Below are 25,835 nucleotides of genomic sequence, written 5' to 3'. Positions count from 1 at the left end.
TTGAACATTCTGCTAACACAAGAGGAAAGGATAGTTTTGTCAGATTACCCCTCCTCGCTTCTGCTCCCGGGCTTGTGTATCTTTCTCTCTGTTAGGATCCCTCTGCACCTCGCAATGCCTTTTTGAGCTATGGGTTTGGCGACAAGGATATTCCGGCTATGTACAAATGGCAGCTCAATGTTGCAAGACATGACAGTAGGAATTATGGTTGCCTGCAGCACAAACATTCACCCCCACCCCATCCTGCAATAAATTCCCATCAAAGAACATTTGCTAGTGCTTCAAAACCCTGCCAAGTTTGACTGGAAGGCAAGCTATTGTAAGTCAGAAAAAAAAAGAATTGGAGGTTAGTCGCAACAGTTACATTAACTTCCTTTCTTTCTGAGGCTCAACTCATTAACACACATTTGTATATTTCTCTGTTGCTGAGGGATAGAAACATGCTTGGCTTGAAAGCCGATGTGGAGAATTTCTGGTCTCCCAAATAGCCATCAGACAGCAGTTTATGCCATGTCACTCCTTTATTGAACTTTCCCCCCAAAACTCCTTCCAGTGTACAAAATAGTCAAAATACGGAAAAAAAGAGAAATGGGATTTCTAGCCATTATGATGTTCAGATTTATGAAAGGATTCTTCCTCCTTGATAAATCAAAAAGAGTCCAGTAGCACCTTTAAGACTAACCAATTTTATTATAGCATAAGCTTTCGAGAATCAAGTTCTCTTCATCAGATGCCTGATCAAAACTGGGCAGATACAGAAGAGGAGGGGGAAAGAGAGAGAAAAGGGAGGGGTCATAAATCACAAGAAGGCAGAATGCAATTAGCATAGAGGCAATCAAAACATTCCTTTGCTTGGAAATGTAAACATCTCCTTTTGTTGTGCAGTCAGTTTGTAGCAGTGAAGGTGTCCAATTCCTATGTAGTATAAGCCTTCGGTAACCACAGCTCTCCCTGACTGCACAACAAAAGGAGATGTTTACATTTCCAAGCAAAGGAATGTTTTGATTGCCTCTATGCTAATTGCATTCTGCCTTCTTGTGATTTATGACCCCTCCCTTTTCTCTCTCTTTCCCCCTCCTCTTCTGTATCTGCCCAGTTTTGATCAGGCATCTGATGAAGAGAACTTGATTCTCGAAAGCTTATGCTATAATAAAATTGGTTAGTCTTAAAGGTGCTACTGGACTCTTTTTGATTTTGCTACTACAGACTAACACGGCTAACTCCTCTGGATCTATGACCATGGAAAACTTCCTCCTTGATAGTTTTGGGTTGATTCCCCCCCTCCTCCAGGGCCGATTCCAGACGACTAACCTTAAATCGCTCCATGCCGCCCTCTTCCGGATCGCGACGGGGAAAGACGCGCAAAACTCGCGCGAGGAAACGCGATATTTCGCATTTTCCCCGTCGCGATCCGGAAGAGGGCAGCATGGAGCGATTTAAGGTTAGTCGTCTGGAATTGGCCCAGTTTCAGTCTGTTTTGCTAAAGGGTGAAAGAGCGAGGGGTACTGGACCTTGCCTCTTCCTCACCTGAGAGACAAACTACAAGTGACGCCTTACACAGGTTGGACACTTGTCAGCTTCCCTCAAGTTTTGATGGGAAATGTAGGTGCCCTGGTTTTACAGCTTGGCTCTCCATTACAGCTGCAAGACTAGGATGCCTACATTTCCCATCAAAACTTGAGGGAAGCCGACTAGTGTCCAACCTGTGCAAGATGTCACTTGTAGTTTGGCTCTTAGCTCACTGCTCCCCATTGTTTCCATACATGTTTCTCTTAGGGTCACTCTAAACATGACTTCCTTCATGAGTTCTCCATGGAGCCAACCTGGGCTGTTTCCACATGGACTGAAATCGCGAAACTTTGGCGAAACCAATCGCTTACCAGCCACCCGCTCAATCACACCTTATTCCGTATGGTTCCGTGCCATTCCACTCCCAGCTGTTCACACGGCCATCAGAAATCACGGGGGAGTGGGAGGTGTCTTTCCCATCACAGTCAACGTTGGGGGGGGGGCTCATTGGCCCCTGTTTCTGCCTTGTTTTGTTTTGTTTTTACGTTTTTTGCGCGCTTACGCAATTTCACTGGCTAGATGTGACGCTCTGCCGACAAGGTAGGTAGTGATAGGTCTGTTAATTTGCCCGCGAACTTCTCTCAAGGGCTATTGGTTGCACTTGTCGGTGGGCAAGTAGTTCCTGATTCTCTATTCCTACCATAGTGCTTTGTGCGTGTAATTGACTCGAGCCACCATGGCACCCAAGAGAGAAATTTTCCTTATGATGGCGCAATTGGTGATTTTCCTGCTGCAGAGCTCAACGGCGCTGTGCCAGGCAGACCCATAGCTACTCTGGGGAGTGGCTTGCATTAAAAAAAAAAAGCCCAAGTGGGTTCGGAAAGCTGCTGTCAGGGGAGGGACAGCTCCTGCCTTTCCCCCAAGCTTTCCCCCCTGTGTTGGGGTAGGAGAGTTTCCCATTTCAACTGCTCCATGTGGAGGTATTTTGTGCACGTGAGGCAGCAGAAATGGGGAAACTGCCCCCCCCAATTGGTTTCGCAGAGGTGGAAAAAGCTTGGGAGAAAAACAGGAGCTTTCCTTCCCCCATTGGCAGCTTTCCAAGCCCATTTCAGCTCTCCTTTTTTAATGCTAGCTGTTCACCAGAGCTTGCTGGGTGTCTGGGCGAGCCCAGCTTCCGGGAGAACTCGTGAAGGAAGTAACATTCAGAGTGACCCTTAGCCTGGCTTTTAAAAAAACTTGGGTATCAGAGCAAGGATGGGGAATCTAAGGGCCAAGCTAGAAGTGACGAATTACACTTGAATAGCCAGTGAACAGACTCATTCCTCCCTGTTCACTTGCGCTCTGCTCCACTTGCACTAGCGGAGCACAAGTGGAGTGCAAGTGAACCGGGAAGAATACACGTGAGTCTGTCCACTTGCCGTTCAAGTGTCGTTTGTCACGTGTAGCTTGGCCCATAGTGAGACTCAAGATGACCAGCCTTTCAGTGTTTTACTTTTTCTTGGAATTCAGCAGCCCCTGTTGGTGACACTTCAACGGGCCTTTTAGGCAGTAAAGGCTCAAGGCCATAAATGAAGACTAGGATCTCGCCTGGACAAGTGTCTGAGTCCGAAAACCCAGCCGGGAATGGAGGAGGGGAGAGTGGCTTTGCTGGCTTGGTCAAGCCTGGTTTGCCCAGTGGACGACTTCCCTCAGGAGCACCGTGTATATCCGGCAGGCTGGGGTTGGGTTTTGGCTGCTGTGATTCTGGAGGAACGGGGATACCATCTAATTGCTCAGCTCCAATTTCTGGTAAGGAATCGACAGGCACACGAGTGTTAGATAGAGGAAGGACTTTCACCCGTCCCACTGTCTTTCCCAGATCTGTCGGAATCTGAAAAGTGTCTGTAGTGGGAGGATTCTGCTCGTGTTCTGCATGATCGCGTGAGTGATCCCCGTGGCCTGCATGGTCATGTGAGTGATCCCCATGGCGACGGTCATGTGGGTGATGACGTTGATGGTGGTGATCACGATGTCCGTTCTTTCTAGATTTGGAATCTCCATCACCTTCATGGCTTTCACCACCATCCCGGTGTCCTCCTTTCCTCTTGCCAGGCTGTTCACCCTCGGTGACTTGGGGCTGTTAGCACAAAAAAAACCCATGTTTTATCAAGGTGAGTAGCCATGTTAGTCTGTATGTAGCAGTAGAAAAGAGCAAGAGTCCAGTAGCACCTATAAGACTAACAACATTTGTAGCAGGGTATAAACTGCCCTCATAGCAGTGAGGAGGAAATTGACTGCTAACATGAGCCCAACTCATGTTTCATGTCTCATGTAATCAGGGCTTTTTTTTAAAACCGGAACACGGTGGAACAGAGTTCCGGAACCTTTTGAAAATGGTCACATGGCTGGTGGCCCCATGTAGCAGTAGAAAAGAGCAAGAGTCCAGTAGCGCCTATAAGACTAACAAAACTTGTGGTGGGGTATGAGCTTTTGTGAGTCACAGCTTACTTCTTCAGATACAGCTCAAATGTGAGTCCATCTGTCCTTATATCTTGGAGAGTGGAGTGATTTCAGATGGTGTAGGGCAACTGATTGCAACTGATGATGAAGCTCAAGACAATGCATCCACCTGGATTGGATCGAGACCTAGGCTTCCTGTCTCATTACCAGTGCTGATTTCTCCACACCTACTTTGCATATCCCACCTAATCCAATCAAGCCTGCTGTTGTCATTCACAGGCTATTGTCATTTACCGGTTATTGTCATTCAGCATCTGAAATCACTCCACTCTTCAAGATATAAGGACAGATGGACTCACATTCTAGCTGTATCTGAAGAAGTGAGCTGTGACTCATGAAAGCTCATACCCTACCATGTTTTATGAAGACAACATTTTCTGTTAGAAGGAAACCTGTTTTTCAGGGATCACTGCCAATAGACTGCATGAAGACCTGTGCACAGGGCCCATTCAACATGTGATAGAAACTTTCTCTCTTGTATGCAAGCTCCTTAAGATGGCTCAAGCAGAGTATGTACTGTGTTCGTTTCTGCTTAAACCTAACAATTATGACCTGCTTTCTAGGACTTAACAAATACATTTTCAATTGCCAAATTGGACCGTGGCCATTGACTCATCGTCCAACAACTAATGAACTTGCAGTTACGATGGGATATTAAGAGCTGATTTGATGTCTCACTGAGCAACGTACCTGTTTGTGGAAAATTTCACATTCTGCTGAGGTAAGCTTTTTACGTTCAATCTGACTATCTATCACAGAGCCTCTGCATACACCCACTTCCTGGGAAAAGAAAGATCACCTCTGTCAGCAAAATATGAATAGTCAAATTCAAATTCAAACTAAACAAGATTTTGGTGCTTGTTTATAAAGCTTACTTGTATTACATGCCACAATTGATGCATATGATCTTGGGTGCCCAGAAGGAAGCCATCCATGGCCCTGAATTCCCCTCTGGACCTACCATGCCACATCCCCTAAGGAAATGCTTTACCTGCACATTTGTGATGACTACAGGCAGGGCTTTTTTTCAGCAGGAACGCGGTGGAATGGAGTTCCGGCACCTCTTGAAAATGGTCACATGGCCAGTGGCCCCGCCCCCTGATCTCCAGACAGAGGGGAGTTTAGATTGCCCTCCAAGCAGCAGCACAGAGGGCAATCTAAATGCCCCTCTGTCTGGAGATCAGGGGGTGGGGCCACCGGCCACGTGACCATTTTCTCCAAGGGTGATTTAAACTTTAAAAAGCTCCCCCCTTGTTCCAGCTGACCCAAAGTGACATCATTGTGCAGTCCTGAGTTCTACCACCTCTTTTCCAGAAAAAAAGCCCTGACTACAGGTGATGCTGTAGAAAGGGAGGGTGGCAGGATAGGAACAACATGATACCACCTTCTGGCCATAAGCTGTGTGCCTGCAGGCTGAAGAGGAGCAGATAGAAACATTTTTGCTTGTTTCTCCTGGATGCCAGGCAGTGTCATCTTAATAAAATGTGCAGCTGCTCAGTCTGCATGCCCCTGCCCTCAACCACTGAAGAGATCCATGAAGACAATCTCTTAGCATTTTTAATTTTCTTTTAAGAAGGCACAAGGGTGCTGGATTTGGATTGGGGAGGGGTCACCCACAGCTTCTCCCATAAAAATATCCCTCCTGCAACTGCTACTTTTCTAATACAGTTTATAAAAGACAATCTGGTTTAAATTAAAGTCCGAACTAGACACATCTAACTAAACCGTGGAATGAAACCTCACAGAAGAATGGATATTGCATGCCAGAAGTCACAACTTTCTTTGAAAGCACATGTCTTGTGAGAACTGAATAAATACTCACTGCAGTTTCATCTGGGAGGAACGGGCAGTTGGAGAGGTCAGTCACAGCCTTGCTTTTGGAGCAGGATGTCTCCTGGATAATATATTCCACAAAGTCTGAAGGACCGACAACCCACTGTGGAGAAGAGGCAGTGGATTTGCATTGTCAGTGACAGGAATTGGTAAAGAGCCAGATAATCCTGCTGCCTAAAAAGTGGGCAAAACTTTGCAATGCCGATGTGTTTGGGTGTATGTGAATGATAAGTCAATGCAAAAGATTAATTAAAGCATTCTTGCATGCTACATTAAAAATGATTATGGGCTGGATGTTGGGTCCTTAACTAGCTAAAATCCAGGTGCTCGGGTGTGTGGTGATGGTAGTGGTGGAACACGTTCCTTGACAAGAGGCAGATGCAGAAGATGAAGTCTTCAGGCCAAGATCAAGGAGGTTGAGATGCAGAGGGAGAGTCTGAGGGCCAGTTTGGTGTAGTGGTTAAGAGCGTAGGACTCTAATCTGGAGAGCTGGATTTGATTCCCCACTCCTCCACTTGAAGCCAGCTGGGTGACCTTGGGTCAGTCGCAGCTCTTCCAGAGCTCTCTCAGCCCCACCCACCTCACAGGGTGTTTTGTTGTGGGGATAATAATGACATACTTTGTAAACCGCTTTGAGTGGGCATTAAGTTGTCCTGAAGGGCGGTCTATAAATGGAATGTTGTTGTTGTTATTCCCTCAGCCACATTATCCCCAAATGGAGGAAGGACATGGAGCTCTGAGAGCTTCACATCAGCAAGCATCACCAGGTATCTGAAGAGACGAGCTTTGATTCTCAAATGCTCATTCCTGGTTTGCATTGTTGGTAAGAGGGAACGGTCTGGACCCGCAAAATTCTACTGTCCAACATGATCCTAAGAGAAAGGGAAGCCCTGCCCGATCAGAACAGAAGTCCATCTCATCTGCCTCTTACGGCAGCCATTTTGTGGCTGCACCTAACATGCTGTGTCATAATTCCAAAGAAGCCGACAGGCTCAAAAAGGTTGGGGACCCTTTCCATAAAAGAATCTGACACCGCCATACCCAGTCTCCAGATTACCTGTGACCGTGCTTTGGTGACATTGCGGACATTGAAGTAATGGACATGGTTGCTTTCTGCATTGAATTTGGCAAGACTCAGAGTAGCCACCTCTTGATACCTGGGCTCACTTGGGTCCAGAGGGATTGGGCAGTCAGGGCAAAATTTTGTAATAGCGGATGCTGGAACTGTTACAAAAACACACAGAGACAGGTATATCAATCAGGTAAGTATTTCTCAGGGCAATACTACTAAATACTTTTTGCTGTCTTGACTTATATCCCACTTCTTGCATGGGGTTTTCAGTAATCATTCTTCCAAGGGGCCAGTCACTTCCACATCTGCTTTGCTTCAGATATGTCCCAGATTTTCCCACACCATTTGCTGAGCTTCCATTTTTATTACTTTAATATCTATCTCCTCATCAAACCTATACATTTGGAACTGATCCAAAAGATGTCACCCATCATTATCTTTTGGCACTTTATAAAGACAAGATATGTGAAGAGAGAAACTGAAATTTCAGCATTAAGCTTCCCTTGACAAATTTTAGAATTGAAGTCAAGCTGGTGCCCCTACCCCACCCCCACTTCCAATTTTGATCTGCGTTTACAAAATTCTTGTTAACTGTGTTCTCATTTCAAAGCAGGGTGGATAAAAATCAATTTTTTAAAAAAAATTAAAAATCAGATATTTTGATTTAAATTGGATTTTTTTAAATAAAAGAGATTTTGAGGGAAAATCTATCTAAAGATCGTTTTCTATTTGATACATTATACTCCAAAGGTTATTCATTGTGAAATAAGGATCAGTTTTTAATTATGTAGCATGAGGCTGTATATTCATTCTTTTGGTAAATGAATCCTATTAATCCATTCACAATATCATGCTCTTCCAGAGATTTCTGTAAGATTGTTGGGCAATTTTTCTATCTAGAAGATATTATCAGTAGAACAGGGGAAAAAAACAAACACGATGTTCGTTGTTCGTTGCCATCCACGAACAGGGAATCACGAACAACCATGAACATGACCTTGTTCACGAACATGTTCGTGGTTGGCTGTTCGTGGGAGGGAGGGGGGAGACTTGGAAGGGAAGAAAGTTCCCTGCACTGTTTGCAAATGGCCTGGGGAACCCCCTTCCCTTCAAAGTCTCCCTCCTTCCAGCTGGCTGGAGGGAGGGGGGGAGACTTTGTCAGGAAACCCCTGACAAGCAGCTGAGTCGGGGGTGAAGTGCCCCTCTCCCTGCTGCTGTGCAGCAGCAGGGAGAAGGGCATTTCACCCCGGCAGGCTGCACTCAACCACTTGTCAAGGGTTTCCCTGACAAGCAGCTGAGTGGGGGATTTAAATGTCCCTCTTCCTGCCCTGCGCAGCAGCAGGGAGAGGGAAATTGAAACCCCGGCCGGCTGCAATCAGCCCTTGTCAGGGTTTTCCCTGACAAGCGGTTGAGTCGGGGGTGAAGTACCCCTGTGCTCAGATTGGGGTTTCCAGGGCAACAGGATTTCAGAAAGTTCGTGCCTACTGTTGCCAAGGGAATTGATTGAAAGGCGCCAGACTGTCTGGTTTGACGAATGGCTGATGAACACCACAAACAGGGCTTGGAATGATCACATGTTCATCGGAAATGGGGCCTCACAAACACCTTGCTCACGAACAGCTGATCGGGCTGTTCATGGCTTTTTTTTTGTTCGTATTGCTGTTTGTGCCCACCTCTAATTATCACTGATGCTTGGTTTTACATGTATTGTCGAAGGCTTTCACGGCTGGAGAACAATGGTTGTTGTGGATTTTCTGGGCTGTATAGCTGTGGGCTTGGCATTGTAGTTCCTGACATTTTGCCAGCAGCGAAACATTGCCAGTCACAGCTGCTGGCGAAACGTCAGGAACTACAATGCCAAGACCACACTATACAGCCCGGAAAATCCACAACAACCATCTTGGTTTTACAGTTCTCAAAACTGTGAATTTGTGTCTGCAGAGATCACATGCCTCTTCTTCCCAGCAAAAAAAATGTTATAAAATAAACTTACAGAGTTGAGAAAAAGACTTTAATCCTATTGTTCCTTTGCAAATTTATGTTCGCAGAATCAACCCCTTACCTCTAAGTGCTAAGTTTTTAAAAAATCAATGAATAGAAGATTGTTGGGAGTGGAATGGATCCGCACAAGAAGCTAAGTGTGAGGAGTCTTTATGTAGAAAAGAACAAGTCTTTATGTAGAAAACCGTGATTTAAATCTAGTCTTATTGACGGGTGATTTAAATCATTATTTAAATCATGACTTATATCGATTTGATTGAAATCAGATCCACCCTGTTTCAAAGTGATCAAATTGTATACCAGTCACACTCACATACTGCTGACTATACAGTCCCTCATGCAACCTATTCCTAATTTATTCATAGCTGTTATTCAGAAAGAATGACCTCTGCAAGAAAACAAGTATATGGGTTAGATATGTGCTGGGTTCCACATTCCCCAGTGAAACTGCATTTTAAACACTGGCTGAATCCACACTTACCGGCATAGCGCTAAACAGTCGGAATGACACCGTCTTCCTGGCGCGTTTTATGATGTCATCACGCCACGATGCCGCTCTCATGGCACGATGACGTCATAAAACGCGCCAGGAAGACGCTGTCATTCCAACTGTTTAGCGCTATGCCAGTAAGTGTGGATTCAGCCACTGGCAAATCTTTAACGTTGTAGTGGGAATGGAAGTGTGCATGCCTGTATGAGTCTTCTTTTATTCAAACAGCTATATTTATTTTAAAAAATACCCACGTGGGCGTAAAACGCAATCATAGTTGTACAGGTGAAGAATTCTCCACGGCTTGTTGATGTAAAAAGTTACTTTGCACTGTCCGTAGACCTAGAGCGATAGAAACATCACAGCCAGTGTTTGCAAAGCAAATTTGACTCCTGTGTTACCAAAGAAAGTGGCCTACAAGCTTTCCATCTCCTCCACTCACCTTTACCCCGACTGGAGTCGTCTTTTATTCTTCCATGCAACTTACTTTGCCTTATTTTACCCTATCTTCTAAGTCTCTCCTGTTCTCTCTCTCTCTGTCCCTGTTCCTCTTTCTCTGTCTTTCTCTGGATGGAAATAGGCACTGCAGAAAACACATGGGCCAGTAACTGCTAAGAATGGCAACCCCAAGCAGAGCTCCTGCAAACTCTGTGAAGCCTACAGAACTTCCCTTGTGCCCTGGCTTTATTACCCTCTGCACGTGGTTGCCCTTGTTCTACATTTTGCCTGCTTCCCCTTAGCCCCCCATCTCCTGCCTCTGTGATCTCAATGCTGCAGCTGCCTTCTGCCTCCTCCTTAGCAGACTTTACTGCATGTCCATCCTTTCAAAATGGCCTCTGAGAGCCAAGCTACAAGTGACGCCTGACACAGGTTGGACACTTGTCAGCTTCCCTCAAATTTTGATGGGAAATGTAGGCGTCCTGGTCTTGTAGCTGTAATGGAGAGCCAAGCTGTAAAACCAGGACGCCTACATTTCCCATCAAAACTTGAGGGAAGCTGACACGTGTCCAACCTGTGTTATTCCTAAAACAGTGTGTTATTCCTAAAACAGAATAATGAAGTCAGAATGCCAGCAGGGGGTTGGGGGCTTTCCAGTGTATTGCACTGAGTGTCACATGTATGACTATCTGCCTTCTGGTCAGAAGTCCTGGATGTGTGCTCGCTGCAAGGAGCTCCTGGTTCTCAGGGAACGAGTACGTACCCTTGAGGCCAAGGTGGCTGACCTGGAGAAGCGGAGACAGTTAGATAGGCACGAGGACAAGATTCTCAGGGACAGGACAGATGTGTCCCACTCTAAAAATGGCAGCGTTCTTGTTGTCAAGGAGAATGAGGATCTTGTGGAATCAGGGCACCGTATTGAGGATAAGGGGAACATGCCCTCAGAAGGGACCTCTTCTTCAGTTGGTGAGCAGGTTTCCTTTCGCATCAAGGAACCATCCCTGGGTGGGGCGGGAGGGAGGCTCTTGGTAGTTGGTGATTCGATCCTTAGACAAGTAGATAGCTGGGTGGCACAACCGCGTTCTGACCGTATGGTGACTTGCCTGCCTGGTGCGAAGGTAGCGGACATTACGCGTGTTATAGATAGGCTGGTAGATAGTGCTGGGGAAGAGTCAGCGGTCGTGGTCCATGTTGGAACCAACGATGTTGGGAAATGCAGTCGTGAGGTCTTGGAACAAAAATTTAGGCTGTTAGGCAGGAGACTCAAGGCCAGGACCTCCAAGGTAGCCTTCTCAGAAGTGCTACCTGTTCCACGCGCAGGGCCAGAGAGACAAACGCAGATCAGGAGTCTCAATGCGTGGATGAGACGATGGTGTAGGGAGGAAGGGTTCAAGTTTGTTAGGCACTGGGATTCTTTTTGGGACAAGCAGGAGCTGTACAAGAGAGACGGTCTCCACTTGTCCCGAGAAGGAACCCGGCTGCTGGCACTTAAAATCAAAAAGGTGGCAGAGCAGTTTTTAAACTAAATGCTAGGGGAAAGCCGACAAGAGATAAAGTGTCTCTGGTTCAGGATGGTTCATCTCAGAGAGATGAAGGGCTAGGTATAACACTTCTACAGGGAGATAGATTAGAGTTGTCAACTGAGATGGAGACAAACAGTGCAGATGACCTAACTACGTCTCGAGGCAAAGTGTGCCGGGGAAGTTACAGGTGTTTATATACAAATGCTAGAAGTGTCCGAGGTAAAATTGGGGAGCTGGAATGTTTAGTGTTGGGCGAATCCATAGACATTGTGGGCATATCAGAAACTTGGTGGGATGAGGAAAATCAGTGGGACACGGTGATTCCTGGATATAAATTATATCGGAAGGATAGGGAGGGAAGGGTTGGTGGTGGGGTGGCTCTATATGTCAGAGAAGGTATACATTCCAGTAAGATTGAGAAGGTAACTGAATTAGATTCGCTTCTGGAAATGCTATGGGTTGAAATTACGGGCCCAAATGGAAACTTAACTGTGGGAGTTTGTTATCGCCCTCCAGATCAGAAAATAGAGGAGGATTATAAAATGATGACAGGATTAAAGATGGCTGCTAAACAAAAAAACTGTGTTGTAATGGGTGATTTTAACTACCCACACATTGACTGGGCCAATGGGTGTTCGAATCGGGGGAGAGAAAGTGAGTTTCTAGACTGTCTCAATGACTGTGCTATGGAACAGATGGTTACCGAACCTACTAGGGGAGAGGTGATCCTGGATTTGGTCCTCAGTAATGCTGAAGACCTGGTGAGAGATGTAAATGTGATTGCACCACTTGGGAACAGTGACCATAATGTTATTGAGTACAACATATGTATAAATAGGAAATTGCCAAATAAGACCAACACAGCCATGTTTAACTTCAAAAGGGGTAACTTTTCTGAGATGAGGGGGTACGTGAAGAAGAAACTGAAAGGGAAAGTAAAAAAGGTCAAAACACTTGGGGAATCTTGGAGACTATTTAAAACTACAATCCTGGAAGCTCAAATTAAATATATACCGCTGGTTAGGAAAGGCACAAATAGGTTTAGGAAAAGGCCAGCATGGTTAACAAGCAATGTAATAGAAGCTGTAAAAGGTAAAAAGGATTCTTTTAGGCAGTGGAAAACTAGTCGGAGTGAGGTTGATAAAAAGGAGCATAAGCTGTGGCAAAAAAAGTGCAAGTCTGTGATCAGACAGGCAAAAAGGGAATATGAGGAGCATATTGCAAAGAACATAAAGAAAAACAATAAACAATTCTTTAAATATATTAGAAGTAGGAAACCAGCTAGGGAGGCCGTGGGGCCCTTGGATGACCAAGGCGTAAAAGGATTACTAAAGGGTGATAGGGAAATGGCCGAGAAGCTGAATGCGTTCTTTGCTTCTGTCTTCACTGTGGAAGATAAGAAGTGCATGCCCACTCCGGAAGCACTGACTTTGGGAGGGGTTTTGAAAGACCTGAGTCACATTGAGGTGACGAGAGAGGAGGTTATGCGACTGCTAGATAATTTAAAAACTGATAAATCACCGGGCCCAGATGGCATACATCCAAGAGTTCTGAAAGAACTCAAGTGTGAACTTGTAGATCTCCTCACAAAAATATGTAATCTGTCATTAAACTCTGCATCTGTTCCTGAGGACTGGAAGGTAGCTAATGTTGTCCCCATCTTTAAAAAAGGTTCCAGGGGAGATCCGGGAAATTACAGGCCAGTCAGCCTGACGTCAATACCGGGTAAGTTGGTGGAAACTATTATCAAAAATAAAATTAGTGGGCACATTGATGACCAAAAGCTGATGAGGAAAACTCAGCATGGGTTCTGTAAGGGAAGATCTTGTCTCACCAATCTGTTAGAGTTCTTTGAGGGAGTGAACAAACAAGTGGACAAGGGAGACCCGATAGATATTGTTTATCTTGACTTCCAGAAAGCTTTTGACAAAGTTCCTCATCAAAGGCTCCTAAGTAAGCTCAGTAGCTATGGGATAAAGGGCCAAGTCCTCTTGTGGATCGAAAACTGGCTAATTAATAGGAAACAGAGAGTGAGCATAAACGGGCACTTCTCACAGTGGAGGGTGGTGAGCAGTGGGGTGCCACAGGGGTCGGTATTGGGTCCAATGCTTTTTAACTTGTTTATTAATGATTTGGAATTGGGATTAAGCAGTGAAGTGGCTAAATTTGCAGATGACACGAAATTGTTCAGGGTGGTGAAAGCCAGGGAGGATTGTGAGGCACTCCAAAGGGATCTGTCGAGGCTAGAAGAGTGGGCATCCATGTGGCAAATGAGGTTCAATGTAGCCAAGTGCAAAGTAATGCACATTGGAACCAAAAATCCAAAATATAAATACAAGTTGATGGGGTCTGAACTGGCGGAGACTGACCAAGAGAGAGATCTTGGAGTCATGATAGATAACTCACTAAAAACGTCAGCACAGTGTGCGACTGCCATAAAAAAAGCTAATGCTATGCTAGGGGTTATTAGGAAAGGGATTGAAAACAAATCAGCCGGTATCATAATGCCTCTGTATAAATCGATGGTGAGGCCTCATTTGGAGTACTGTGTACAGTTCTGGTCGCCACACCTTAAAAAAGATATCATAGCACTGGAAAAAGTACAGAGAAGGGCAACTAAAATGATTAAAGGGTTGGAACACTTTCCCTATGAGGAAAGATTGAGGCGCTTGGGGCTCTTTAGCCTGGAGAAAAGACGACTGAGGGGAGACATGATAGAGGTTTACAAGATAATGCACGGGTTAGAGAAGGTCGAGAAAGATGTGTTTTTCTCCCTTTCTCACAATACAAGAACTCGTGGGCACTCTATGAAATTATTGAGCAGTCGGGTTAGAACAGATAGAAGAAAATACTACTTTACACAAAGGGTGATAAACACATGGAATTCGTTGCCACAGGAGGTGGTGGCAGCTACAAGCATTGCCAGCTTCAAGAGGGGACTGGACAAATATATGGAGCAGAGGTCCATCAGTGGCTATTAGCCACAGGAGATAGATGGTATTCTCTTTGTGGGGAGGTGGTGCTCTGTTGTCTTGGTGCTGGAAGGAAGGCAGTGGGAGGGCTTCTGGTGTCCTGGCCTCACTGACAGTCCTTTAGATGGCACTGGATTTCTAGCCACTGTGTGTGACAGAATGTTGGACTGGATGGGCCACTGGCCTGATCCAACATGGCTTTGCTTATGTTCTTAACCTGTGTAAGGCATCACTTGTAGCTTGGCTCTGAGATACTATACATTACCTATTTTAAATAGGTAATTTACATATATGTACATTATTGCAAACGCTGATGCATGCCAGAGAGGGGTAGTGGCCATTTTGGTGAAGTCTTCAGGAAAGAGAGAGTCGGTATGGCATGCAGGTGTTGGAATTTTCTCATTGTGTGTGTGTGTGAAGAGGGAGTTATGAATCAACTTAGAGTTCACATCTGCAATGTCACTGTGACAGATGCAGCACAGAAATGTACCCTGGCAGGAGCCAAGCAGTCCTCTGAACCAACCAATAGAAGCTGTGGGGTGGATCCAACCATTTCCCAAGGAGTCTTCCTCCAGCCTTCCTCCATTTTAAGAGGCGTTTCCTCCTACTTAAGTAGCTATTAAGTTGGAGGAAGTCTCTCTAGGCAAGAAGAAGTTTTCAAACTTTGCTCAGTGGAGTGGTAAGGATCCATCCACGCGTACTAGGGAAGCTAACAACGAATAGTGGGAAGATATTATTCAGAAGTGAGGTTTTTGGGTTGAGAGAAAATTTAGACTAACAGGATTATGAATTAAAGATCTGAGGAGATATCAGATCTTTGGTTGCCTTGTTCTAGGTTGGGAAATTCCTAGAGATTTGAGAGTGGAGTCTGGGGAGGGAGGGGCATAATGTCATAGACTCTCCCCTCCAGAGCAGGCATTTTCTCCAGGGGAACTGATCTCTCTGATCTGAAGATCAGTTGTCATTATGAGAGATCTCTCCAGGCCCTACCTGGAGGTTGGTAGCTCTAGTTATAGTAGGCTGCTGGCCTGGTATGTTACTTAGTTACAGCAGATGGCTGGGCTGAAGTATGTATAAACCTGCCTGAGAAAGTGTTTTTCCTTGGGTATTTACATTTTGAAGCCTAACAGCTCACAACTCCTGGTTGCTTGTTAATATTTACCTCAGTTGTGAGCTTTTATACAACAAACATTCTTCTTCTTGTTTGAAAAGCAAACCATCTTGTGCCTAGGCTTACCATTTCCCCTTTGTGGGCAGTAAATCTTCCTCCGCCATTACTGTGGCTGGTGGGAGATTTATTTTTAAAACCATAGCTGGTGGGACAGTTTTATGTCACTTCTGAGGAAAACCAGGAAGTGATGCCATGCCATTGCCTGATAGCATCCCTCCTTGTCCTTACCCTGCCTCACCCAGTCCCATCAGTTGCCAGCCAGTAGCTGGCAACCCTACTTATGCCTGTCAGTTTTATCTCAGGGCCAAAGTACAAGTGACGAATGACACAGGTTGGACACTTGTCAGCTTCCCTCAAGTTTTGATGGGAAATGTAGGCAGCTTGGCGGAATGTTGGACAAGTGACAGTTGAAAAGTCTATTGAACAGCAGTCGAAGACCCAAGCTGCAAGACCAGGACAGCTACATTTCCCATCAAAACTTGAGGGAAGCTGACAAGTATCCAACCTGTGTCATTCATCACTTGTAGTTTGGGCCTCAGTTATCAATCCAGCCGTGGACGGGTTATACTGAGATGCAGATCCTATCCCCCTTTGAATCAGTTTTTTAAAAACATTTCCTCCTACGGACTCTGATGCGGTGGAGTAGGTGGGAAATCATATTGTGGGGCTCAATCAAGCCCCCAGGAAATCTGTCATGGTCTGTTAGTCTCTCACCATGAAAACGCTACCAGGGGTCACATAAGTCTACTATGATTTGTGGCCAGGATTTCATTTTTCATGTCTCAGCTGAAGATACATCTAGAGCCTTCTTCCTTAATAACAATGCATTACTGATTTTCGGACCAGGATGTGGAAAGCCTAGGTTAAAATCCCACTCTGTCTTGAAGCTCATTGGGTCACCTATGGCCACCCCATCCCCCTTTAATGTCTCATCCCAAACTACTCCACAGTGCTGTTGTGAATAAAATGAAATATATAAATAAATAAAACCATGCATAATCATTGAGTTGGATCTAGTCTAAATATTCCACGAGGGAGGAACAATTTCTGTTCATTCCCTCTTCTCACGTCAGACTCACAATTTGAGCTTCACGCTCTTCTTGAAGGTTCCATGTCCCCCAGGAGAAGCATTCAAATGAGAGGACTGGGGACAGAAAAGTTCTTGGGACAGAAAAGTTCTGTTCTGCTGATGGAAGTGCTTTCCATTAGCAGAAAAAATGATCCTGGCTCCAACAGACTTTCTGAACCAAAAAGAATACTCACCGTCTCATGCGGAGGTCTGAATTTGCAATCCTTCCAGGATTTCCTGGTCAGGATATGGCAATTTGTTTCCAGCACATCCAAAGTGAGATAAAAAACATCACCAGTGCTTTGCTGAAGAAGAAAAGACAAATTTTCTTGCGGTACAAAGAAGTAGCAGAATTAGAGGAGGCAATGCATCCCACCTTTTGCATAAAACAAATTAAATGAAAGTAAGTAGCATCAATTTAAATTAAAAAACTATCTTTTGAGTGAGTCTTTCTAACCCTAAAATCTCAAGTTCTTGATGAGCAAGGGATACAGTAGATATGCCAACAAGGCCCCAACTTGGTCAACATTTTCTTCATATCCTACCAGGTGGGAGATGCTGTCACTACCTGAGCAAGTTTCTTCCTGGTGTGAACTGCTCTTCTTTTCCCCCTTCATTCTTACATGAGGTCTACTTCCCTGGAACTTAACACATGTGTTACTGGTTGTGCTATGACAGCACAATTATTTCATTTTTAAGTGCATCCCTGACTCAGTTTCCCTTCAGTTAAATTAAAGATATCGTCAGCTATGTCTTTGGAATATTGTATGACTCCACAGGCCACAGTTTATTCTCTAAAATAAAATTGGTGAGCAAAGCAATTGGTGAGCAATTGGTGAGCAGGCAGGAGCTGGAGTGTATGGCAGATGCTTGGATGGATCAGGGCATCACCACATATGTGGGGTCTGCTTGGTAGATAGGATAACTTGGTAGATAGGATAACTTACAGCTTCACCCTTCCCTGCTCTTGTATCTGACTGTCATAAAGACAGATGACTTGAATGGTGGAGATGCAAAAAAAATCTAGTAAGTACAAGCCTAGCAGCTGCTCACCCATCGAAGTTGATGGACATCGAAGATTCGCTGGAGTCCAAGCACGTAGCCTTCCCTGCGGTCTGCATTGAGCTTTTCAAGGGCCAGATCTGCAGCTATCTTTACTGCCGAACTGTTACATGATGGGGAAAGCAACCGGTCAGGAGGTGGCGGTGGAGGTTCTCGCCGAGGTGGAGAAACAGCCAGGGAGCACAAGATTTGGATCCCAATCAGAAGGGAAATGAGGAATGCCATTCTGAAAATGGCTGGAGAGCAAGGAGGGAGTCCTGAGCCAGCCAAGAAGAGCAGGGATTTGAAACGGATTCAGGTTTCTTTATATACTTTGAGGTCAGTCACTGTGGACTGGCCTTCACCTTTAATTGGGACATGCAACTCTCAAACAGTGAGTCAATGATTAGAAATCAAGCCCCGCAGGTCATTAGCAACTTGTAGGGTTGCCAGCTTTTGCACTGGTCCTTGTAGCTGTTCATTTAATATCAGTTTGTTCTGCAGCAAATACCAGGTGGTGTTCTCTATCTACATGTCACGGAAAAGCTTCAACTGCCCATTCCCACATATTGAGCAACTTATTCAAGGGGTAGGATTTTTTGTCAGGGCCAGTTGGCAAACTATTAGCAAGACACACAAATTAGCTTTGAACACAAATCCTTGGAATTTGAAGTTGTGTCATTCTTCTGAAGGCTGGCATTTTTACAAGAGTTAAAAAAAACCTGCCCCTTGTGAATGCGGCCTCTGATGTTCAAGGCTACCTGCCCCCTCCCTTACTTTCTCTCTTAAACAACTTAAATGGCACTTGAGGTGTTTTGAATTTTTTAAAAAAATATTGTATTTAACACAGGGCAGAAGGCTGGTAAAATCAGGGGATGAAAATGTCTGAGGTAAAATCAGTACAGGCAAAGACTTCAGTTCTTATGTTTCAAGTTAATGAGAGCTATTCATAGTTATGATGGTTGTTGGGGGTTTTCCGGGCTGTATTGCCGTGGTCTTGGCATTGTAGTTCCTGACGTTTCGCCAGCAGCTGTGGCTGGCATCTTCAGAGGTGTAGCACCAAAAGACAGAGATCTCTCAGTGTCACAGTGTGGAAAAGATGTAGGTCATTTGTATCTACTCAGGAGGGGTGGGGTTGAGCTGAGTCATTCTGTAAGAGTTTCCCAGGGTGTGGAATGCTAATGGCGGGAGGCTTCACTGTATCCTGAGGCGGTTCTTTTGCATATGGATTGGTGCTTGATGTGCTAATCTTCTCTGCAGGGCTATTGTCGGGTGTGGAGTGTTTTGTTGGCCTGGTGTTTTTCAGAACTGGAGCCCATGCTCTGTTCATTCTTAAGGTTTCTTCTTTCCTGTTGAAGTTTTGCTTATGCTTGTGAATTTCAATGGCTTCCCTGTGCAGTCTGACAAAGTAGTTGGAAGTGTTGTCCAGTATTTTGGTGTCCTGGAATAAGATACTGTGCCCTGTTTGAGTTAGGCTATGTTCAGCCACTGCTATGTTCAGCCACTCCGACCCATTGTGAGTGCCATTGGTTCACCGACATATGAATTAGCTAGACATCTGGCAGATCTCCTGCAGGACCACATCGGGAAAACCTCGTCTTACATCAAAGATTCAGCAGATTTCATCAACAAAATCAGTTCTCTGAAACTCAATCCACAAGACATACTTGTCAGTTTTGATGTCGTATCCCTGTTTACCAAGGTTCCAGTAAAAGACACTATTGCACTGATTAATCAGATTTTCCCAGAGGATGTAACAGCCTTATTCCATCATTGTCTGACAACCAGTTACTTCCAATGGGACAACGAATTCTATGAACAGATGGATGGGGTGGCCATGGGGAGCCCACTCAGCCCAGTTATAGCAAACTTCTACATGGAACATTTTGAAAAAACAGCTCTAGAATCAGCACCCCACAAACCCAGTGTATGGTTCCGGTTTGTGGATGATACATTCATCATTTGGAGCCATGGGGAGGAAGAATTGATGGAGTTTTTGAATCATCTCAACAACATCCACCTGAACATACAATTCACAATGGAGAAAGAAAGTGAGGGAAAACTCTCATTCCTGGATACCTTGGTCATCCGCAAAGCAAACTTTCAGTTAGGTCACAAGGTCTACAGGAAACCAACTCATACTGATCGGTACTTACACAAAAACTCCAATCACCACCCCCGACAGAAAAGAGGCATAATGAAAACATTAGTGGATCGTGCAAGACGGATATGTGAGCCGCGCTTTCTCAATGAGGAAATTAATCATCTAAACCACGCACTTCAGGCAAATGGCTACTCCAGAAATGAAATCCGAAGAGCAATCAAACCCAGGATGAATCAAACAACCAAGGAAAAACAGTCACCTACAGGAAAAGTGTTTTTGCCATATATCAAAGGAATTACTGATCAGATGGGAAAGCTTATGAAAAAGCACAACCTTCAAGCAGTATTCAGACCCACCTGAAAAATACAACAGATGCTACGATCAGCAAAAGACAGCAGAGACCCCCTCACCTCTGCAGGAGTATACCGTATACCCTGCAGCTGTGGACAAGTTTACATCGGGACCACAAAGCGTAGCATCCAGACAAGAATAAAAGAACATGAAAGACACTGCAGACTTGGACAGCCTGAAAAATCAGCAGTGGCTGAACATAGCCTAACTCAAACAGGGCACAGTATCTTATTCCAGGACACCAAAATACTGGACAACACTTCCAACTACTTTGTCAGACTGCACAGGGAAGCCATTGAAATTCACAAGCATAAGCAAAACTTCAACAGGAAAGAAGAAACCTTAAGAATGAACAGAGCATGGGCTCCAGTTCTGAAAAACACCAGGCCAACAAAACACTCCACACCCGACAATAGCCCTGCAGAGAAGATTAGCACATCAAGCACCAATCCATATGCAAAAGAACCGCCTCAGGATACAGTGAAGCCTCCCGCCATTAGCATTCCACACCCTGGGAAACTCTTACAGAATGACTCAGCTCAACCCCACCCCTCCTGAGTAGATACAAATGACCTACATCTTTTCCACACTGTGACACTGAGAGATCTCTGTCTTTTGGTGCTACACCTCTGAAGATGCCAGCCACAGCTGCTGGCGAAACGTCAGGAACTACAATGCCAAGACCACGGCAATACAGCCCGGAAAACCCCCAACAACCATCGTTCTCCGGCCGTGAAAGCCTTCGACAATACATATTCATAGTTACTTAAATCTTTATGTTGAGAGGCTTTTGTTCCAGTGTTCTAGTACATTTTCTTTGAGTAGTCTCTTACTTTTTTTGGTTTCCAGAAGACTGGTATACTCTTTCTAGTACCCAACCCCCTTCTCTTGAAACAGTCCTCATCTTGAATTTTTAACTGACCCTTAAAGTCTCAAATTGCAGTTTCCAACCATTCCGTGGGCCTTTTCACACTACTTATTTGCTTTCGAAACATCGCGAAATGTAGCACAAAAAATGTGGAAGACAGCATCTTCTTGCGAGAGTTTTGCACGACATTGCGCAAAACTCTCATGAGAAGACACTTTCTTCTGCGGTTTTTGTGCTACATTTCACAATGTTTTGGAAGCAAGTAAGTAGTGTGAAAAGGTCCCAGGCCAGGGATCCCTTCATTTATCAGAGATAACTCCCTGTTTGGTCAGGGAAATTCTCCTCTCACTAGAAGTTCTACCCTCTTCCTTTGGCCAGAATGGGAGTCTTGGAAGCTTGGAAGCAAGTAAGTAGTGTGAAAAGGTCCCAGGCCAGGGATCCCTTCATTTATCAGAGATAACTCCCTGTTTGGTCAGGGAAATTCTCCTCTCACTAGAAGTTCTACCCTCTTCCTTTGGCCAGAATGGGAGTCTACACCTACCTCCCAAAATTCCTTGCCAACTTTCCCTCCAGTCTCCTGTTGGTTTAAACTGCTCGCAGTCAGGGCTGAGTTCCCAAACTATCAGTATTCAACTCCTCTCAGCTATGGCTGAAATCAGACTCCTTTCCCCCCAGCATCCAATTCAGATGTCTTTCTCAGTCAGATTCCTTGAAGCAGCTTGTCAGTCAAAGCTCACTTTCAGTGAAGAATTAACCCTTCACAGTCCTTCAGCGGTTTGTACAGCACTTCTAAGGTTTTTTTAAAAAGTGCAGTCTGTCACACGTGCAGACAAATCTTATGTGTGTTTCCTCAGAATTAAATTTGGTGATGCATACATCTGTTATTCAAATGATTCCTTGTGTCAGGCCTATCACAAGAAAAGGGGACCCCACATGTAAATGTTCAAAACATGAATCTCAGGGTAAAAAGGGAGTTTGTAGTTAGCTGTATACATGAGTTCCAGTTTGGTACAATATATCTTTGAGGAGAAAAATGGGAGACGATTACTTTGCAAATAACTTTATTGCTGTATCCCTGATAGAGAAAATAAAGCAGGGAATTTGAGAAAAAAAGGACAAGAGAAACTGCAACACTACCATGGCAATTAATATATCAGCCAATCTTACTGTGTTACTTGCTAGTTAGTTAGCTCAATTCTAAATTATTCCAGATGATGTTCCTCTCATGTGGCTATACTGGAGCAAAGCAACTTGGAGAGAAGGGATAGATGAGGGCTTGCCCTGAATGGGATCAGAAGATTCAGTAAGATAAATGGGGAAGGGAATTCAGAATTAAGAGGGAAGGAGTCCCTTGTAGAGATGGGCACGAACCAAAATAAAACCCACAATTCGTGATGAACTGAGTCGGTTCGTGGTTCGCAAACCAGCAGTTCGTCAGAGCCCATTTCTGACAAACCGCCACGAACTTTAGACTGTTTTGTTTGATTCATTTTTTGGTTCATCACTGCAGACAGCCTGGCGCTGATCAATCAGTTTCCTAGGCAACAGGGGATGGACTTCCTACAGACCTTCTGCTGACCTGGAAGCGGCCTTCCGCTGGCCTGGAAGTGACCTTCTGCTGACCCAGAAGTGACAATTTGCTGACCTGGATGTGATGTTTTCATGAACCAAAAGAACCAGTTCATGAACAGGGACAGGTTAGTGAAAGTTCGTAGTTTGTGAAATGCAATGAGGCACGAACCACATGGTTCTTTTTTTCCGGTCTGTGCCCATCTCTAGTCCCTAGCCAGGTGAGGAATGTATTGGAGACTGGCTGCCTGGGTGTAGGGCAGATGGAATGGAAGATGGAAGAACTAAGGGAAGAGATAGAAAGAACGAAAAGGTTAAATTTGAGAAGGAGAACAAGAGAGAGGAAATCATGCTCCATGTGTCTTGAAGAGAAAGGGTCCAGTGATTTCATGTTCATGGCAATGGAAGAAAAGTTTCGAGGGGAACCAGCAACAAAGATGCAGGGCTTGAGATGCACTTGAATTTACCTGGGTGCCAATGGCTGAGGGTGGCTTTTGACTTAGATTGGTGTCATGTGTCAAAGGGAATTAAAATCACAGCTTGAAGTAGATTTGCCAACCTCCAGGTGGGGTCTGGAGATCTCATGGAATTACAACTGATCTCCAGGCAGAGATCAGTTCCCCTGGAGGAAATGGCTGCTTTTGGGGGGTGGGGTGGGTGCGTGGGAGGGTCTATGGCATTATACACTGCTAAAATCCCTCCCCTCCCCAAACACTCCCTTCTCCATGCTCCACCCCCAAAATTTCCCAACCCTGACGTGGCAACCCTATCCTCTCAAGGCAGGTACCAATGATATAAAAACAACTGGATAACAAAATAAACATTAAAAGAACAAATAATACATTAACATTATATCAAAAACCAATCTAAAACACATTATGCTCCATTATTAGGACATTCCCCCTTTGCCCAGTTTCAGTCTGCCCCCCAAAGGGCAGCAAGGTACTCAAATTCTTTTCAAAGTCTATTAGTGAAAGCTGCTACACCATTAATAGTAGAAGAACAAGATCATTCAAAGTAGTAAGTCTTTCCAGCCCGCATCACTTCCATCTTTGGAAAGAAGAACCCTGTGAAAACATTACCGCTAAATTCCAAATCACTATCATTTGAGGACTCACCCCAAGCCAGGTTTGATTCCCCACTCCTCCACTTGAAGCCAGCTGGGTGACTTTGGGTCAGTCACAGCTTCTCGGAGGTCTCTCAGCCCCACTCACCTGATAGGGTGATGGTTGTGGGGATAATATTAACGTACTTTGTTAACCACTCTGAGTGAGTGTTAAGTTGTCCTGAAGGGTGGTATATACATCAAATGTTGTTGTTATTATTGGTGTTGTCTGTTACCTAATTAATTTAAATAATTGTACTGGATTTGATTCAGTCAACATGATGGTAAAAAAAAGGTTTCTTCATTGCTATTGCCACAATCTCGTAAGTTTTCCCACAGCGCGTTCCTTCAGATTCAGCCTGAGTTTTCCACCAGTGGGGCTCTAGATGTCTATCCACAGATGCTCTGACCTCTCTTTTTCTCCTCCTCTGAAACCCAAGGAAAAGGACATCATTGTCCTCTTCTTCTAACAGCTTTTAATTCCAAACTCCCATCAGACTTTCCACAAAGTCCTCGACTGAGCTCACCAAATCTCCCATTGCTTCTTGGAATCTCCCCCTGGAGGGTGGTCTAACTTAATCAGTGACCAACTGGGACCAAATAACATTATCTGAATCATCCAGCCATGTCTCTGTCAAGCATGTCAGGTCATACTGCTCTTTTAGAAGGTCAGATAAAATAGTGCCTTTTTAAAACAGACCTGGTATTATGCAGCATGAAGGTTGAGGGTAGAGATTTAAATAAAGAGACCTCACAAACCTACAACTCTGCCCACCGTCATACTTCCACAAGTATGTTCAGCCCATCCACTAGCTGTTCAGCCCATCAATATTCTCTATGGACATCCTCCAAAGATCATAGAATCATAGAATTGGAAGGGGCCTTACAGAGCATCTAGTCCAACCCCCACACAGTCCTGGTCACAAACAGAGTGCCCATTCCCCAGAAAGATCCAACAAACTTCCTCACTTCCCAGATCACCTGATTAGTCAATGTCCAAAAACGTATTCTTCACAGCCAGCTGGATGTATAGTTTTCCTGCCTGGCTTGGAGCATCGTCATCTAGATTAGGGAGAAGAGGAATAGGACTCCAATCCCACACCTTGTTCTTCTCTGCACTTGGCTTCCAAAAGCGTTGTGCTGCGCTTGTGCACTCACAGTGCCACGCATGCTGGATCACTAAGTATGTGCACTGAGAAAACTTTCATTTTAATTTCTGATCTGGACTTCGAAGGTGGGGTGCGTGTGATTTTGTACAATAATTGTTTATTTCTGATTAGGATATTACCGGTTTGGGAGTCAAATCGGTGTTTTTTCTTCTGAACGATAATTTTAAATGGGGAATGTATTCAAGGGTCTGAGACAGCTGTTTCTAAAGATAATGGCAGAAAATTTGCATAGAACAAAGTTCTCTGTCTAATCTAAAGAACCACTGAGAGCCAAGCTACAAGTGACGCCTGACACAGGTTGGACACGTGTCAGCTTCCCTTAAGTTTTGATGGGAAATGTAGGCATCCTGGTCTTGCAGCTGTAATGGAGAGACAAGCTGTAAAACCAGGACGCCTACATTTCCCATCAAAACTTGAGGTAAGCTGACGAGTGTCCAACCTATGTAAGGCGTCACTTGTAGCTTGGCTCTAAGTTTCAAGCATGTTGAACAATGGGGATCAATTTAATATACCTGCAAAACAGATCCCTCTCTGTGCATCTCCATTTCTCTCTCTCCTGATTCTTAAAATGAGCCATTTTCACATGGCCAAATATACTGCAAATTTTGCGCAATGAATCGCTTACCAGCCACCTGCCTTGTTGTGACTTTTTTCACCTCGTTGCACTTCCTTGCGCTCTCAGAAGTTTACACTCTGCAGAAAATGCGCAGCAGTGGGCAGTAACTGTTCGCGTCACAGTTGACATCAGGGTCTTACTCTGCCTTTTTTTTTCAGGTCACCAAGTTTTGCGCTATATCGCTGTATCATTAGGCAAATTCTGACTGCCCTTCCCACAGCAGCTTGTGATAGGCATAATTATTTGCCTGCCAATGTTACTCGAAGGACATTGGTTGCACTGATTAGGAGCCAAAATTCAACTTCTTTAGAACAATTGCACTTCCGAAAGTGCATGGTCTGATGAGACAACTCAATCCGCCATGGCCCCTCAGAGAGCAATTTTGCTTATGATGGTGCAATTGATGGATTTTCTGCTGCAGAGCTCAATGTATCT

General features: G+C 44.7%; 1 protein-coding gene across 1 annotated transcript; it reads right to left on the bottom strand.

The window, feature by feature from the left end:
* Nucleotides 1-1,406: 1,406 nt before the first annotated feature.
* Nucleotides 1,407-17,918, bottom strand: LOC129332800 (fetuin-B-like). The gene is made up of 7 exons (XM_054984060.1): nt 17,631-17,918; nt 16,772-16,882; nt 9,659-9,746; nt 6,899-7,065; nt 5,831-5,944; nt 4,699-4,788; nt 1,407-3,625 (listed from the first exon to the last, which is right to left on the bottom strand). The coding sequence occupies exons 1-7, from the start codon at nt 17,862-17,864 to the stop codon at nt 2,990-2,992; spliced, it is 1,440 nt and encodes a 479-aa protein (XP_054840035.1). The 5' UTR covers nt 17,865-17,918; the 3' UTR covers nt 1,407-2,989.
* Nucleotides 17,919-25,835: the final 7,917 nt, after the last annotated feature.

The sequence above is a fragment of the Eublepharis macularius genome, chromosome 6 (assembly GCF_028583425.1).
Source record: "Eublepharis macularius isolate TG4126 chromosome 6, MPM_Emac_v1.0, whole genome shotgun sequence".
Taxonomy (NCBI): Eukaryota; Metazoa; Chordata; class Lepidosauria; order Squamata; family Eublepharidae; genus Eublepharis; species Eublepharis macularius.
Note: the sequence above shows the minus strand (reverse complement) of the source record. Positions and strands in the feature narration are given on the sequence as shown.